The sequence below is a fragment of the Vicia villosa genome, unplaced genomic scaffold (genome assembly GCF_029867415.1).
Source record: "Vicia villosa cultivar HV-30 ecotype Madison, WI unplaced genomic scaffold, Vvil1.0 ctg.000345F_1_1, whole genome shotgun sequence".
NCBI lineage: Eukaryota > Viridiplantae > Streptophyta > Magnoliopsida > Fabales > Fabaceae > Vicia > Vicia villosa.
The window spans coordinates 495,774-498,619 of record NW_026705154.1 but is presented as its reverse complement, the minus strand read 5'-3'; the positions used below and the strand labels follow the sequence as shown (position 1 = coordinate 498,619).

Below are 2,846 nucleotides of genomic sequence, written 5' to 3'. Positions count from 1 at the left end.
ATCTATTGTCTCTATTTTATGAGCGATTTAAATAGTGATAACATTATCATTTTTATTAAGAGACTAAAAGTTGTTTACATTTTTATAAAAATTAAATTAGTTCCATAATTTTTTTATCAAGTTATTTGAAAGTTGATTAATTTAATTTTTTTAAAATTGTATTATAAGTATACATGATTTTTAATTAGAAGAATATATCAAATCTTTAATGATGTGGCAAGTAAGAGTGTGATTGATCAATAAAATAGTTTGAAACTAAACTTTAATATATTATAATAGATTTTTTATTATATTTTTTAAATTTCTTAAAATAAGGGAGCCAAATCAAAAATTGAATTGTTTCCCTGAACATAGTATTTACTAGTTGTAGATGTTGTAACTATTATATTTAGAGAGAGATGTTGAAGCAAAAGGTATAATGCTAAAATAAGTTGACCTCAACAGATTTAATAAACACAAAATTTTATTAATTCTCTTGATGTGATAAAGAAAATAACTATTATTCATAATGTATTGAAATTAATACAAGTATTAGCTTATAAATAAAATGCTCTTGTGCTATAGAACACAACTCACTTCAAATTTATTGAGAAAATAACTCTAGTTAGTCATCACTAACTAACAAGTTGTAACATCACATAGAAAACAATGAAAATGACAAAATTGACTACAATTAAAATCACATAGTTTCATAACATTTGAAAGACAAACAAGGTTTAACCAAAACCTCAAGTGGAGTAGCTTTAGTGCTGACAAATTCAAGAACTTCAGTCGAATCAATTGACTCAGGAGATGGATTCAAGATGTCAAAAGAATGCAAGAAATTGGCAAGAATATAATGAACCATATGCAAACCAAGGGACATTCCAGCACACATTCTTCTCCCACTTCCAAATGGCAACAACTCAAAATTTTGACCCCTAACATCAACATCTTTGTGAGAAGTTAGAAACCTTTCGGGTTTGAACTCTAATGGATCTGGCCAAACACTAGGATCTCTATGAATTTTCCATAAATTCGGCATCAATCGAGTTCCCTTTTTGATATGATATCCGCCTATTGTGCAATCTTCGGTGAATTCGCGAGGTGATGAAAATGGCGCTGGTGGATATAATCTTAGTGTTTCTTTGATTATAGCGTGAAGATATACTAATTTATTGATATCTAATTCACTTACACATCTTTCTTTACCAATGTGTGTGTTAAGTTCTTCTTTTGCTTTTTCTAAGACATGAGGATGTTTTAATAGAAGACACATTGCCCATGTAAGTGTTCCTGCGGTTGTGTCACTTCCTCCTAGAATCAACTCCTACAAATTCAAATTCAAATTACATTAGAAGAAAGCTCTCAAAAGTTATATAAAATTGTATCGTTAGTCAAACGGACATATCTTATTGTATCAGTGTAAGTTCGAATCAATGACATTTCAGTAACTAAAAATAAATATGTAATACAATATTACTATATACTTACCAATGTTGTGGCTTTGATTATGGTATCTACGTCAAACTCCTCAATTGGTTTGTCTTTAAGCACCAAAAGCATTGCATCCATGAAATCTCTTTCCCCCACCACCTTATCATCACTATCTAAACCCTTCTTTACACGATGTTCTTCCAACCACTCATTCAACATTTCATCAAATTTCTTTGCACATTTTTTCATTTGCTTTTCATGACCTCCTAAATCCAGCCACTTTAAAAATGGTACACCATCTCCCACTGTAAATGTTCCAATCAAACGCATAAAATCTCTTATATTTTCTAAAAATCTCTTAGCTTCTTCCTTGTTTGCCTCATCCACATCACCAAAACATCTCTTCCCAACAACCATTCTTAGTACCATGTTTAATGTCAATTGTGCAAACCATTTCTTCAACTCGACCGACACATAGTCGTTAGTACTAGACGACTTAATGTCATCGAGCAATATGGATTGCTGTGACACTTGATTTGACCAAATATTAACAAGCTCTTTAATCGATGTTTGAACTTCAGATACACGAATGTGACTCAGTAGTTCAACTCTTCGATTAGATAAAATCTCTAATGTAACAATTTTTCTTAATTGACGCCAATATGCACCATATGGTGCCCAACCAATGAAAGCTTGATTATACGACATAAGCTCAACAGCGACGGGCTTGGGACGCGACGAAACGACAATGTCGTTTTTGGTGAAACATTCTTTGGCTAATTCCCAATTGCTTAGTACCAATGCATTTGTAGCACCAAGCTTGATTGTGAATATAGGTCCATATTTATCAACTAAGGAACCTAAGGTTTTGTGGGGTGTTTGTGTTTTTCTCATTAGAGGAAGGTGACCTAGTAAAGGCCATGACCCTGAAATTATAGGAGGCTCTTTTGTATGAGAAACTTTGGAAAAACGAAATAGAAAGAAAAGGAGGGAAATTAGAGAAATGAATGCTATGGTAGTGGTGTCAAGATAGTTTAGGACAAAATCCATATTTTTGGGGTTGGATTGGTTGAGGTCGGAAATTGATAAGATTGATTGTAGTGTTGAAAGAACCATGCTTGCTTTTATAAGAGGTGATGTTTGAGAATGAGGTTACTACAAATTAAGAGTCAAACGGTGGCTCATAAAGAAGAAATATAATATTGCATTATGTGTCATAAACTTTAGAATATTAGTTAGATTTACATTATTCTATAATGGTAGGAAGTGGTTTTACTTGATGTGCAAGGGAAATATAATATTGCTTAACTACTTTACATGAAGAATTTGATGTTGACTTGTTTATGTAAGCCAGATTGGACTAAATATTTATTTATTTAATCAATTATGTGTAGAACATATTGTTAAAATATAAATATAAATCTTGATGT

The 2,846-nt window shown here is 31.6% G+C and overlaps 1 protein-coding gene across 1 annotated transcript; it reads right to left on the bottom strand.

Moving 5' to 3' along the window:
- Positions 1 to 463: 463 nt before the first annotated feature.
- LOC131627009 (cytochrome P450 82A1-like) lies at positions 464 to 2,578 on the bottom strand. The gene is made up of 2 exons (XM_058897846.1): positions 1,474 to 2,578; positions 464 to 1,309 (listed from the first exon to the last, which is right to left on the bottom strand). The coding sequence occupies exons 1-2, from the start codon at positions 2,530 to 2,532 to the stop codon at positions 680 to 682; spliced, it is 1,689 nt and encodes a 562-aa protein (XP_058753829.1). The 5' UTR covers positions 2,533 to 2,578; the 3' UTR covers positions 464 to 679.
- Positions 2,579 to 2,846: the final 268 nt, after the last annotated feature.

Coding starts and splice junctions, on each gene's coding strand:
- LOC131627009 (XM_058897846.1), bottom strand. CDS start 2,532: ATGGTTCTTTCAACACTACAATCAATCTTATCAATTTCCGACCTCAAC. Junction 1,310..1,473: donor TAATCAAAGCCACAACATTG/GTAAGTATATAG, acceptor TTGAATTTGTAG/GAGTTGATTCTAGGAGGAAG.